The 13,123-nt window shown below is 37.2% G+C and overlaps 1 protein-coding gene across 1 annotated transcript in view; it reads right to left on the reverse strand.

Moving 5' to 3' along the window:
- Nucleotides 1–430: 430 nt before the first annotated feature.
- The window catches only part of LOC139015965 (protein EURL homolog), a 90,987-nt gene continuing 78,294 nt past the window's right edge, over nt 431–13,123 (reverse strand). Inside the window, exons 4-5 of the mRNA XM_070423520.1 lie at nt 3,141–3,233; nt 431–1,404 (exon numbers count right to left, since the gene is read on the reverse strand). Of these exons, the coding sequence (XP_070279621.1) occupies nt 431–1,404; nt 3,141–3,233 (1,067 nt within the window). The remainder of the gene's footprint in view (nt 1,405–3,140; nt 3,234–13,123) is intronic.

A 13,123-nucleotide genomic window follows, 5' to 3' on the forward strand; every position in this document is an offset into this window, starting at 1 on the left:
TTTTATATATAAAATTTTCATATTAAAATATTGCTCATAATAAATAAGAGGTGATATTATGAATTTAACTTCCTTCTTAAAATTTTTATCTTTAGTAGTTCAGACTAATCTAAGGTGTTTGTTAACCTTCTATTGGTTTGAGAGGTGAATTACATTAAACTATGTTTCATAAAATCACACTGTAACAGTATATTTAAATAGTCACATGTGGTAAAAGTTAGGGAGGGCCACTTAGTAATTATGGGGAAAAAAATTCCCCAGGTAAACCAAAATGATGAACCGTAGAAGACTAGAGTGTGACGATCCGCTTTATCTTACGAAAATGTTCAATACTGCCTTCAGGTTCTGCAAACTTAATGACCAAATTGCAAGCCTGGCAGACCAGGAAGTGGTGGGGCACAGGAAGTGAGTGTAAGTTTCGTTCTGTTGCTCATGTCAGGTGGGACTTCATTCCCATTCGCCCCACTTGCAGACATGGTAACTTGGAATAGTTCTTGAGAAGCTGTTCGATGGCGTCGTGGCGGACAAGGAGCTCTGAGGCCAGAGAATCTTTTTCTTGCACTTGGCGTGTTAACTCTTCAAAAACTTCCTGTATTCGCTGTTGGAGCTTTGCATTCAGTTGCTTTACCTCACCAGAAGCCATCGAATTCAATTCCTCCCTGCTGTGATGTGGCTGCTGCGTCTGGACACTAGCCTCTGGATTAGAGATGGTCTCTTCTTTCTTCTGTGTCTGGTTGTGACTAGGAGGCCACAATACACTATTGTGGCACAAAGTGGCACCTGACCCTTGTAACATAGCAAGCCCGAAGTCTGAGTTTTCCCTCTGCTGCAGTATTCTTTGTGTACAGTCCGAGAGGCCACCCGTACTTCCATCTAGCCATTTTGCAGAATACTTTGGTACTTGGGAGTCAAACTGTGGGAGTAGCTTTTTATCCGGCTTATGCCTGAAATTAAACAGGTGATGCTGGGGAGGTTTAGAACATTCCGAATCCGAATCCACATCCTTATTTTGTGCGTACTGTACAATCCAGTTTATCTTCTTACTCAAAATGGCTTTAACGTCTTCATAATAAGTATTTTTTGAAAGCTTAGATCGAGGACAATCCTGGTTTGCAATCAAATGGTATTTTTCGAAGCAGTCTTTATGGCCCCTTAATGATGTGGTGTGCAAGAGATTAGATTTTAGTATTCCTTCAATGTTCAGCTCAAAACAAACGTGGCAGAAGGAGAGGGTTTCTCTGTCTGTCCCCAGTTTACAAACACTGCAAATGTTGTCATCATTCAAATCGATGTTTACAAACTGCTCCTCTCCGTTCGTAGTGCCCTGTCCATCCAACTCCGAGCTGCGAGCTGCGGAGCGCCGCCGCCACCATCGCCGATCTGCGCGGCTCGGGCTCCTGCACTCTAAATCAATAATTTTATAATTCCCAAAAAATTGGTCAGCAAGAGAACAACAGGTACAAAAGGATGAGTAATGGTTTTTGTTAACCTCACTTTTTTTCCTTTCCAGTCTTATAAATGACTTTTTTTTTGCAAAGCAAGTTTGTGGATTATAAGACGAACTTTTCTAGGTTGAGAAATAATATTAGCATATTAGCTTACATGGTACAATAATTCTATTAAAATATCTAATTAAGTGACTAGTTCTATTTCTGACTATCTTCTGAGCACAGGAATCTTAGCATCACTTTGGCCCTAGATTGCTTGCTCTCTTTTATGTATTTATTTTGAGTCCCTCCCACTTAATTGCAAATTTCTTTGAGGGCGTAGGTCTACATAGCTGCCAATGACTGGAGATGTTACATCAGATACAGATGTCTTGGGCTTGGAAAAGCTGAAAAAAGGGCAAGTTTAAAAACATATCAAGGGATATTGAAAGGCTTATTCTAGAGCAAAGGAGTATTGGCCAAATAAGTTTTGTTTTTCAGGTTGACCTTATTGCAGTGCAGTTACTGAGGACATGTTTTGAGAAGTAAAGCCATTGATTCTGGGAGGAGGCCAGGGCGAGTTAGAAGCTGGAGAATGCTCCAGTGTAGACACCAACCAGAGTTAAGATGTGGCTTATCAACAGGTCACCCTTCACCCGCAAGTGATTAACTTATGATGCAGCTTTTTGTCTTAAAAAGGAAAGTTACTGAAGACTTTGTTGCTTGTGTGTCATGAGCAGCCATAAAGCTATATTAAAATTTAGACTTTGAAGGTGAAATTTCCCTTTTTAAGAGAAACTTTCTGCCCAGTCAGCTTGCCTCGGTGGTTGAGCATCGACCTATGAACCAGGAGGTCATGGTTTGATTCCCGGTCAGGGCACATGCCCGGGTTGTGAGCTCGATCCCCAGTAGGGAGGCATGCAAGAGGCAGCCAGTCAATGATTCTCATCATTAATGTTTCCAACTCTCTCTCCTGCCATCCTCTCTCTCTAAAGTCAATACAAATATATATTTAAAAAAGAAGAAACTTTCTGCATTGTCTATACTCTGACATTAGATGGAAGTAGAGAGTTATAGACATAAAGTCCAAAGTTCTAAGGTCACAAAGGATCCCTCCTGTAAGTCAGAAAATAGGATGAATTTACATTTGCACAATCAGTCTGATTAGAGGTTTATTAGATTTACTGACCTTTTCAAGTCACCTGTTTTTGGTTTTAGTGGCTTTCTCTATTGTTTATCTTTTTTCATTTTCATATATTTTTGCTCTTGTCTTTAAATTTCTTTTGTCCTGGTTACTTTGATTTTGTTTTTATTTTTCTAGTTTCTAATGTAGATGCTTCTTTTATCACTTTTAGAACCTTCTTCACTAATATGTACATTTAATGTTATAAATACTCTTTCAAATATTGTTTTAGCAACTTCTACAGATTTTGATATATTTACATTTTCACTCAGTTCTAAATAGTTTCTAACTTTCTCCTATGGATTGAATGTTTGTAGCCTGCCCAAGTTTGTATGTTGAATCCCTAATCCCAATGTAGTGATATTTGAAGTGGGACCATTGGGAGTAATTAGGTTTAGATAAATTCATGAGGTTGAAGCCTCTAAGATAGGATTGTTGCCTTTATAAGGAGAAGAAGAGACCAGAGCTCTCTCTCTCTCTCTACCATATGATGACACAGTGGTAAGGCAGGTGAGAAAGAGGGTTCTTACCATGAACTAAATCTGTTGGCACCTTGATATTGGACTTCTCAGCCTCCAGAACTGTGAGAAATAAATGTCTATTGTTTAAGCCATCCAGTATATCTATAATAATAAAAGCATAATATGCTAATTACACCTTCCAGACGACCTTCTGGATGAAGCTGGGGCTGCGAGGGCCGAGCCCCTTGCATGAATTTCGTGCATCAGGCCTCTAGTTTTGTTATAACAGCCTGAGCAGACTAATACAATTATCTTGAGAATTTCTCTTTCACTTATAAATTATTTAAAAAGATAATGTTTCATTTCCAAATATTTGAAGACTTTGCTGATATCTTTCTGTGATTAATTTCTAGTTTAATTCCATTGTGGTTAGAGAATATACTTTGTATGATTTCAATTCTTTCAAATTTGTTTAATTTAAAAGACAAGTCTGTTTTGGTGAAATTGAGAAGAATATCTAGTCTTTTATTTTTTTGGGGGGGGGGGCGGTCCTCTACAAATGTTAATTCTGATTTTCTTTCTACTTGTTCTATACTCCTGGATTTATTATTTTCTCCTTTCAGTTCTATCAGTTTTTGTTTCATGAATCTGAATGTTCTGTTGTTAGGTTCATTCACAATTAAAATTGTTATGCATTCTTGCTGAATTGATTCTTTGATAATTTTGTAATATCTATTTTTAACCCAGGTAATTTTTATGTTTTTTTAAAGTCTAGTTTTTCATATATTGCTATGACACTCCAGCTTCATTTCCTTTGTATTTACATGACATATCTTATAAAATAATCTTACTTTTAACTTTCTATATTATTACATTTAAAGTAGATACAATATATTGGGTTTTGTGTCTTCCATTCAATCTGATAATCTTTGTCTTTTAACTAATGTGCTTAGACCAGGAGTTGGCAAACTATGGTTATCTAAGAATGGTTTTTACATTTTTAAAGAGTTGTAAACAGACAAACGTAGAAAAATATTCAAAGGAGAGTGTATGTGTCCTGAAAAGCCTAAACTACTTATTACCCGATAATTTACAGGAAATGTTGGATGACCTGGTTCCCTCTTGTTTCTACCACATTACATGTTGTCCAGTGATGCATTGTCCCACACAGCAATATAATCTATTGTGAAGGAGTTTGCAGGTGAAGTAGGGACAGCACTATTTGCTTTATAGCATTTACAAATAGGTGAGAGGACAACAGGCCTTTCAATGATGCATGAAGTCTGCCCCAGTTTCTCCAGCTTCCAGGCTATAATTTGAAGCTGAAAGAGATTATCTGGATCCAAACTAGCTCTCCAGCTGCCAAATGGGGGAGGTGGAGGGTTGGGCTCTATTCCATTGACATGACTGGGGATTTCAATGTGTTCTTGAATGGATTCTCAGTTGTCCTCTCTGATTCAGAACATCACATTCACCAGACCGACACAAATCTAAGTTAGGGTCACAGACTTACTCCTCTTTTTCTCATTTTAGAATCATGTCTAGACAGGGTCTTTGAACTTGTCCGGACTCCCACGTAGTCACTCAAGTGCCACTCTAGAAGTGGAGGATAAGTAGCCTCAGTTGCTCTGGTCACTAAGTACAGCAAGTCCTCACCTGATGTCATCAATAGGTTCTGGGACTAAGTGAAATGACAACAAATGAAATGATGTTATTGAGGACCTGCTATAGTTCAGAAAAAGGAAGTGAAGAGCAAAAAATCAAAGATAATTGTCATCTCAAGGGATACCCTCATTCCAGCCAGGTCGGGATGAAGTAAATTAGAAGGTACTTAAGCAGGAGAAATGGGCTTCAAGGGGATGCTCGGTGATGACTGTGCAGTCGAGAGAGGCAATCAGACACTCCTCTACTTAGGTCTGGCCCAGACTTCTTTTCATCAGAAAAGGCTTTTTAAGAGAGCCAGAAAAATTGAACCGAAAAGTCACTGAAATGGTTATAGCTACTGGACAGGGGAAGGCTCTTGGCCATTTTATAAATATAATGCAGTCAGGGGAAGTAAAGATGTTTTCAGCCCCAGGTAGAAGTTGAAGCCGGAGTAGGAGATGTTTGCATTGTGAGTTCTTCCACCAAATAATGTGTCCTCTGTTTTATGTACATCTTCTCAATTTTATTTATCATTACATTTTGAGGATGATTTTTTCATTTTAAAAAATTACATGAACACATGTAAAAAATGGAAGCTTTAAAATAAAAAAAAGGAAAAGCCTTCCTCCCAACCACCTCCTATTGTCTAGTCTCACTTCCTGCCTCATCTCTGGTTTGGATTCCTCTGTTTACTTTTTCTCTTAATTACATCTGCAAATCACTTTAAATATGTTAATGTACCTAATTATTAAATATTAGAGGTCTAAGATAGGCTTCTTCAATGGCAACAAAATACCAGCTGGACATAATCCAGCCTATTCTTAAGCAAGCTCCTTGGTGCTGCCAGTAAAGCCCGGACTCATTTTTCAGACTTGGAATAACTGTTCCTTCCTCTTTTGGTTATTAATCTTTTGGGGAAGTGGTAAGGAGGACCCAAACTATGGAACCCTATACATAATTTACTTCTACAGAAAGAGACTTTGTCTCTATAGCTCTTTTAAATTAGTGAGTAGATTAGACTTGGAGCACTTAAAATTTGTCATAGGGTTATTTTTATACTAACTGCTGTTTCCTATTCAGAAACATCATACCTCATTTGACCTTTAGGGTAAAAATGGAAGGTGGAAGGCTCTGTATAATTATCTTATCATTTTTCAGATGTGGAAATTGAGACTCGGAGAAGTCCTGTGAATTACCGAGTCAAGAAAGAGAGAGGACCAACACAAAATTCTAGGTCATTTAATTCCAAGCACAAAGCTTTTCCTGCCACCTAACTACTTTTGAAAAAAATGTCATTTTTTCCTACATGTTCTTGCAATTGTCTCTCATCTTTTGCAGACTCAGCATCTTTACAAACTCATGATATATCTGCTCCAGCTTTTCTGGTACTCTCAAATGTCTCATGCTCTCCTGCAGGATAACTTTGTTTAAAGAAAGGCACTTCCCTCAGGAAGCCATCCCGCTCCAACTTCAGCCTGTTGGCTATTTCTTCCTTACTAATTTTAAATTAATTTGATAGCATGTTCTTTTTCACACATTTATATACTACTTTTGAATGTTTTTCTTGACTCATTTTATGCATATTTATTTTTCTTCCCCCAACTGTATTGTAATATTTAATATATTCTCTTTCATACAAAACAATAAATTCTCATTATAGATTTTTTTTTTGGAAAATATAAAAAGATAACCTGTAATCCTAGGTTATAACAGCTATGTTTTGTATGTTTAACTTCAGTCTGTTGGTTTGCCACTGCTCATGCATTTGTTCCATGTAACGGCACTCCCAACGTTGCCGTTACCCACCCAGGTTGCTATTTGGTGTACAAATGTGCATTGTAATGAATTTTGGTTTTTCCTTAGTACTTATAGTTCAGTGTATTGAATAAGGATTCAGCACCTGCTTGGGAATTTATTAAGTGGGAGATAGACTTGTGAATGATGACTCAGATATCTAAGTCAGGTGACACAAGCAAAGATGGTCAGAGAAGACATTTATTGGGGGAAAATGACTTTTTTGCTTATGGGAAGAGTTTGACTTTATTAGAATGAAATGCTTTACCGATTTCATTGGTTTCATTGTCTTCATTTGTTAGGATGACCCTATTTGGTGAGCTTGCATTTTTACTTTCCTGTCCCTTTTGGAACTATTTAGACAGCTGAGGTTGTATTAGAGCTAGTAAACAATGTGGTCTTATCTGATTCTTTTCAGCTGTCAAAACATGATCATGACCTCCTTTTAAAGTTTAGTGTAAAACACTTTTCTGGACTTGGATTAATTTTTTTAATTACTACATTCCATTTGTACCAAGCATCTCTCCAACCAAGTTTTCCTGCAAGTTCATCTGGCTAGCATCCTTTCTTGTCATAATAACATTGTTGTGTATAACTGTGGTTCACCATTAATCCTGCCGTATTAGCCTTTCAAACATTTGTTCCTCCAAACTATATGCTGCATTTGCACTTTGCGGGGTGACATTTAAGCAGTTGCCTGGACATTACATATTCCCAGCACAGCATGAAAATACATTTACCAAGGGCGTCGTGTCTGTGGTTTTAGATGAAAAAGGAGCAAACTTTCCTCTCTCTTGAGATGTTTAGATTAAGTTTAATTGATTTTTAAAATACATTAGCATGATCGCAAAACTTTAAAACAAACGAATTTTTTTTAAATAAAGCAGGTTACCTTGGAAGTTTGACTTTAAAAGTCTTGAAATGCTGAAATACCAAAGAGCTAAGGAGTTGTTTTTTTTTAACTTAGAGAAAGACCAGCACACTTGAAAAATATTTATAATTTCTGTTTATGCTTCCAAAGTTTGAATAGACATAAACTTGCTCCTGAAAGAAGGCTTTTCATTTTGAGAGACTTCAAATTACAAGCTTTCTCAGAGGAGAGTTGGAAACATATGTTCCTGTTGTCAGACAATGAAACTTTATTGACCTAAAGTTTAGAAAGAAATCAATATATTTTAAGAGACACATAAAAGATGGTAGAACTTCCACTTATATGTATGGTGGACACTCACTATCCAGGCGAGGTGTCTGAAAGCATGGTCCATGGACCCATAGTGTTAGCATCCCCCACCGATGTGGTATTGAACATATGGCTCCCCTGGAACAAATAATGTGACCTCAACCCTCCTGCCAACCAACTCCTGCTTTAAGCCCTACAGAGATCAGTGCCTTATTAAGTGAAACATGGTATCTACTCACTTCTCGGGTAATCTACACCTTGAATTAGGGCAGAGCACTAGGAAATGACATAACTGTTTCACATTAACTTATCTCCCCAACAACCACCTTCATTAGATTAAATTTAAATGTTATGTCTCTGTTTTTGTCTGTATTTGGTAGATCATTTGGGTCAAAGACACATTGCCTGTTATTCTCCGTACACAGTCTCATTTGGTGAGTTCATTTATAATTTATTACCTGGGAAGAAATGCATGTCCCCATTTCCTTTCTCTCCCGCTGACTTTCTGTCTGTCTCTTTTTCTCTCTTAAAATTGGTTTGCTTTCATCCAACAAATAACTAGAAGTACTCAACTCACTGGTATTTGTGTATTTGTTTTTGCCCCTGAGGGAACTCAGAGCAAAATTGAAGAGGCAATCACAATAATTATATCATCCCTCATGCTTAGCATTTTTGCTTTCTCCTACTCTTCCTTATAGCTTTGATAAGTTATTTTTTCCCTGAACTTTGTTGTATATATGCATTTTATTTTAAGGTGCCTTAAATCCTTTTTGAAAAGCACAGAGTATGAACTACTAAGGGTAGGATAGGGAAGGGCTGTTCAGAGGGCCAGAGGATAATGATTCTATAAACTATAGGAACATAAAAAGGAAATGGGATTTTTGATTGTCATTTTACTGCCACTGTGACTCCAACCAACAAATGGTCATCTATTCACTAGGGACAGTAAGTCTCGGTTACACCATATAATATACTTTCCTCTAGACTCTATTGATTGAGGGACATAATGGACTTGGACAATTATATGTGGATTTAAAAGCCTTTATATGTGCTTTTAAAATAAAAGATTATGAAAGAAATTAAAAGGGCCAAATATTTGTAACAAAATAGAAATGCAATGAGGATTTTTTTTTTTTAAAAAGTTAATGTCACTAGTGAATTTCCAGCATTGGTTTTTATATGAATCAAAAATTTTTCAAAGAATATGGAAGCTAAGAATCCTTAGTCATCTGAAAAATATTAGACATGAAGCTAAGGTAATTTGAATGGAAACATAGGAAGCAATTTTGATTCAATTGAAACATATTTACATTCAACCTTCCAAATTACATTTATTTCTTATGTTCAGTCCTATCTTTACCCTTGAAATAATATGTAAATAAAGGATAGATTTAACAATGAGAGACAGAACTGTAGGGTTGAATTTGGCTGGAAAAGTAATTTACTCCAACCTCTCATCTGAGTTTTAACCATTAAACAATCATTGGTTTTGAACAAATAGAACTTACAGAAAGAATTCATAAAATGACAACTTTTTTTTCCCCTTTCCATTGAAACTGCTTTTTAGAGTTAGTTCTCCCCCTCCCTGGATGAAGAGTCTGGCAGCTTGCCATCACTTTTATGGGAAGCAGGGTTTTTCTGTAAATCACAAGACATAGAGTCAGTATTTAAAAGTGCAATTTCATATAATATTCAAAATTTTATTTTGCTCTAATGCTAAGGCTTCTTCTTTTTCTTCTGATAATATAGTCTCTCTTTCTTATCTTGATAACTGGTTTCTACCTGTCAAAGATCAGAAAATGAGAGGAAGAAGAGGGAAGGGGCAGGAAACCCCCCTCTGGTGAGGACGTGATCCAGATCTCATGCTATCTAGACGTGGCAGGTGATGAAAGCTCCTTTCTCCTCTTGAAGGATGCTTTTCCGTGGCTTTTTCAGAGATTCTCTCCATCACTGGGGACCTTTCAGCTGAGGTTCTGTGGAGAGTGGCCAATAGATCTCCATTTCTGTTGGTTACTTAATTCTTCCTTAGGCCTTTTACATCAAACAATATCTGATTCATATTCTCTGTGTGTGTGTGTGTCTCAGTCTCTTGCTTTCTCTTTCTTTTCCACAGGATATACTCATGTCCCAGCAAATTCTGAGAATGCTGACCCATCCCAGCACAGCCAACTCTCATTTGTTTCTTCATCAAAGCAGCCAGCAACCCTATCTATTCATCTTTAGAATTTCTTGGTAGAAGTCAGACACCAGCCCGCTAGGTCTCTAAACATGAGGCACTCACATTGCTGTCTAAGTGGTGCTGTTGAGGTCACTCTCCCTGGTGAGAGAGGACTTACTACATCATTCTCCGGAGTGAAAGCTTTAGGGTATAACATTCCACTTGATTTTTTATCTGGGGGGGGGATAGATAGTTGAAACAGTCATAGTTTCCGAGTCTTTTGGAATCACATTCTGAGTTAGTCAAAGTCTATGCACCTATGATTGCAGAACAAGAACATGTTTTATCAGATCATATAACATAAATGTGCAGATGAAGGAAGTTCAGATCTAGTAGAAGGAAGATAGGTGATAAAATAGATGGGGACACTAAACCCTTTACTGTGCAAAGTAAGAAATCCAGAGAAAATCTCTGGTTGTTTGAATAAGAAATAAAATTTTAAATATGCAGTTTGTAGCTACAAAAGTAATAGAGAGATGAATTGTCACAGTGATTTAACTAAAGCAGAAGGAACAGGGAAGGATTTTACAGAGCTATGTCACTGAATCCTATCTTGTTTAGTTGGAAGTGGATAATGTTTGAAAGAGATAAATTTAAAAATATGTAAGCATAGCCCTGGCTGGTGTGGCTCAGTAGGTTGAGCATCATCCCTTGCACTGAAAGGTCGCAGGTTTTGATTCCTGGTCGGGGAACATGCCCAGGTTTTGGGTTCAGTCCCAGGTTGGGGAGTGTGTGTGTGTGTGTGTGGGGGAGGGGCAACCTATCAATGTTTCCCTCTTACATCAATGTTTCTCTCTCCCCTGTCTCTCTAAAATCAAACCAGCTACCTTTCAGTGTATGGGACGATTCTCCAACCAAGTGAACTACACTGTCCAGGGCAAGAATATATTCTTAATGAAGTGATTTGTAACCTTTTGCATCTCATGGTACACATAAACTAATCACTAAAAGTCAGCAGCACATCAAAAAATATATTCTACTTTTTGCTGATCTGACCAAAAATAGGTATAATTTTGATTCAGTCATACAAGATGACTATTGTATTGGCTGTTGTCATTTTTCTCCTGACAATCTAAGGGAAAATAGGTCAGTGCACCTGACTAAATAGTCAAATATTGCATGTTTAAAAAAGCTTGTGGCATACTGGCCTAAAAACTCTGTTTTAATGTGAAAAAGATGATGAGCTAAATTATTGCTGCAAAATATTAGTAAAAAGCTATAACGGTACTCAATGTGATACAGTCATAAACATCTTAGAAAGATTAAAAGTACAGAAAAAATATTTTTAGTACATATATGAATGAAATGTTTGGAAATGATCTATTAAAAAATCTTTGGTGAGAGAAAGAATTATTTAATAAGTGGCTTTAAGTCATTTACTTTTAAATAAAAGTGTTGCTTCAACTCTTATCCCATATTAAAAGAAATTCTAGATAATTATTTACTCATAAATATTAAGGCATAGAAACATTTAGAAGGAAACAGAGAATTGGTTTCTCTGAGCTCTATGTTGGGCAGGACCTTCTATACGTAAATCAAATGGAAGAATTTGCAAAAGAAAAGACAGAGATTCAATTACTTTCAGGAATTTAAACTGTGCACATTAAATTAAAAGGTGGCAAAGAAAAATCATTACAACAAATATGAAAATGCTTAATAATATTGATTTTTAAAAAAGTAATTCAATTAATTTTATTTGGTCCCGTACAATGCTTGGGTTCCATCACTAAGCACAACAGACGTGCTCTTAAAAATCAATGAGAAAAACCCCGAGACACCAATAAACAAACACACAAAGACCATGCATGCTTGCTTCACCAGAGACAATACAAATAACTAGTGAACATTGGAAAAGTAGTTGGCTTATTTCATAATGAAAACTTACAAATGCAAATGAGATATAAATTGTATTAATTAAATATGAAAAGGTTCTTCAAAGGGGATACTCAGTGTTGGCAACTATACTGAGATGGACACTCCAGACACTGCTGAAAGTGAAAAATTTTTCAACCTTTCAAGATAGGAATTTGGGAATGTGAGTAAAGAGTTTTAGAGATGTTTATAACTTTAAGGCCAGAAACTTAATTTCTGACCTTTATAAAGAAAATTAATAATTGGGAAAAAAAAGACTTTCTAAGTGCTCAACCATGAGGGAATACAAATCAAGAAATAGTATATTTGAAATAATGTACAGTTATAGAATACTAGAGGCCCGGTGCACAAAAATTTGTGCACTCGGGGGGAGGGGGGGGTGGTCCCTCAGCCCGGCCTGTGCCCTCTCGCAGTTTGGGACCCCTCAGGGGATGTCCACCTGCTGGCTTAGGCCCACTCCTCGGGGGATTGGGCCTAAGCTGGCAGTCAGACATCCCTCTGGCAGCCTGGGAGCCCTCTGGGGATGTCCACTTGCCAGCGAGGAGCAGGCCTAAGCTGCAGTTGGACATCCTTAGTGCTGCTGAGGAGCCGGGAGAGGTTCCCACTACCACCGCTGTGCTGGCAGCAGTCAGCCTGGCTTGTGGCTGAGCAGAGCTCCCCCTGTGGGAGCACACTGACCACCAGGGGGCAGCTCTTGCATTTGAGCGTCTGCCCCCTGGTGGTCAGTGTGTGTCATAGTGACCAGTCATTCCCAGTTGTTCTGCTGTTAGGGTCAATTTGAATATTACCTTTTTATTATATAGGATGATATCCATGTGTAGTTTTTAAGGATTATGGAATATACTTATAACATTTTATTTTTTTATCATAACATTTTAAAGCAGAACACAAATGGTATCCAGTATGCAAAGCAATATGTAGAAAAGTCAACAAATTATAACATTTTAACAATTTTTCTAGGAATTGATGTTATGATTTTTAAATAGTTTGAATATTTCTTCTACCTTCTACTTTCTCCAAAATGAACATTTATTATTTTTACATTAAGAACAAAACACAAATCCTTAGCATCTAGTCAAGCTTCATGATTTGTTAGTTATGAGACTTGGGCAAGTGACCCCTTTTGTAGGGCCAGCATCACAATCCACACAGTTGTGTTGGCACAGGTTAAATTGTAATGGGCCTAGCAAGGATAATGGTTATGAAATGGTGACTATGGTTTTGGTAACTTTTGGTTACACAATCCAGGGCACCTTCACTTCTCTTGTCTTAATCTCAGCTTTTGAACTGCATCCACTGCATTTTCTTTAATATTTTCCCCATTTTGGAAAAAATTATGTCCAA

Source organism: Myotis yumanensis, unplaced genomic scaffold (genome assembly GCF_028538775.1).
Source record: "Myotis yumanensis isolate MYYU_CA2020_CCGP unplaced genomic scaffold, mMyoYum1.0.hap1 SCAF_9, whole genome shotgun sequence".
NCBI classification, from domain to species: domain Eukaryota; kingdom Metazoa; phylum Chordata; class Mammalia; order Chiroptera; family Vespertilionidae; genus Myotis; species Myotis yumanensis.